This window comes from Crocuta crocuta, unplaced genomic scaffold (genome assembly GCF_008692635.1).
Source record: "Crocuta crocuta isolate KB4526 unplaced genomic scaffold, BGI_CrCroc_1.0 scaffold443, whole genome shotgun sequence".
Lineage (NCBI taxonomy): Eukaryota > Metazoa > Chordata > Mammalia > Carnivora > Hyaenidae > Crocuta > Crocuta crocuta.
In genome coordinates this window covers 412,286-413,391 of record NW_027529446.1, presented here as the reverse complement: position 1 = coordinate 413,391, position 1,106 = coordinate 412,286, and the positions used below count along the sequence as shown (strand labels likewise).

The window sequence follows — 1,106 nt, the reverse complement described above, 5'->3', positions numbered from 1 at the left end:
GTTTATAAAAACATAGTAAAATACCTTGTTTGATATTTTCTCATAGACAAGATCTGGACACAAGAGTTCCCCGGGACCCAGGAAAGTCATGACGCGGCTCTGCCTGGCCCGTTCTGCATGGGGGGGGACGTCGGGCCGGGGTACGGCCTGGGGTTCCAATGGGCGACCGCCCCTGTGCGCCGGCGCCTCCTTTGTGGGGTCGAGCCGGGAACCTGTGCGGGGTGCGGGCCCCACCTGCCGGTCACCGACGGGGTTGCAGGCAGGAGCGGGGCAGCACCGCCGGCCGCCAGGTGGCGCCGTCTCTCCTGAAAACGACTTTCCCGGGTCGGACGGGGAAACTGAGGCCCGCGGGGCTTGTTTTCTCCGCTGTGGCTCCCTCTGAATGTCTGACGGTAGACTCGCCAGATAAATGCCAGACTCGCAGTTAAATTTTAAGTGTATCTAAGTGTTGCACAGGACGTACGTATCCTAAAAAGGTTTTCATTGTTTATCAGAAATTGAAATTAGCCCCTTTCCCTACCCCAGACCCACCCTGGGGCTTACCCCCATCGGGTGGCCCTGGCACCCATCCCGCCCGCTCTCAGATGGGCTGTGCTGGCAAACGCCTGGTCCTGCCAGCTCGAAAGATAAGACCCGTCATAGTCATAAAATAATGAACTGGAAAAGTCTCTGCCTACCTGGGACCATGTCCCTCCCTGCTTTGAGGCCCCCAGGGTTCCCGTCACCCTCAGGAAAGACCCGGCTTATCCCTGCGGCTGTGACCTTCCCAGTACACCCTCCTCTGACCCTGCAGGCATTCGCGCTCTTTCTCAAACCCATCAGACGTTTGCTGCCCCAGGGCCTTTACACCTCTGTGTCCCCCGTCTGCTGTGCTCTTCCGCCACCTCCGAGCTCCGTTCACACGTCCCAGACTCGCCGGCTCCGGGAGGCCGTCCTGGACTCATCCAGCAAGGCCGGGCCCCCGGCACACGGGAGGGGCTCCGAACACGAGGCGCAGCTACGTGGGCGCCAGACGACTCCTCTTCCTGCAAGGGAGGAAGCGAACCCTTCAACTTGGCAGGTTTCTCTAAGAGCCTTGTAAATGCTGATGCCAAGCGTCCCCAGCC

The 1,106-nt window shown here is 59.9% G+C and overlaps 1 protein-coding gene across 1 annotated transcript in view; it reads right to left on the bottom strand.

The window, feature by feature from the left end:
- Positions 1 to 897: 897 nt before the first annotated feature.
- KISS1R (KISS1 receptor) overlaps positions 898 to 1,106 on the bottom strand; it is a 5,218-nt gene continuing 5,009 nt past the window's right edge. The window contains exon 10 of the mRNA XM_077760591.1: positions 898 to 1,025. Within this exon, the coding sequence (XP_077616717.1) occupies positions 898 to 1,025 (128 nt within the window). The remainder of the gene's footprint in view (positions 1,026 to 1,106) is intronic.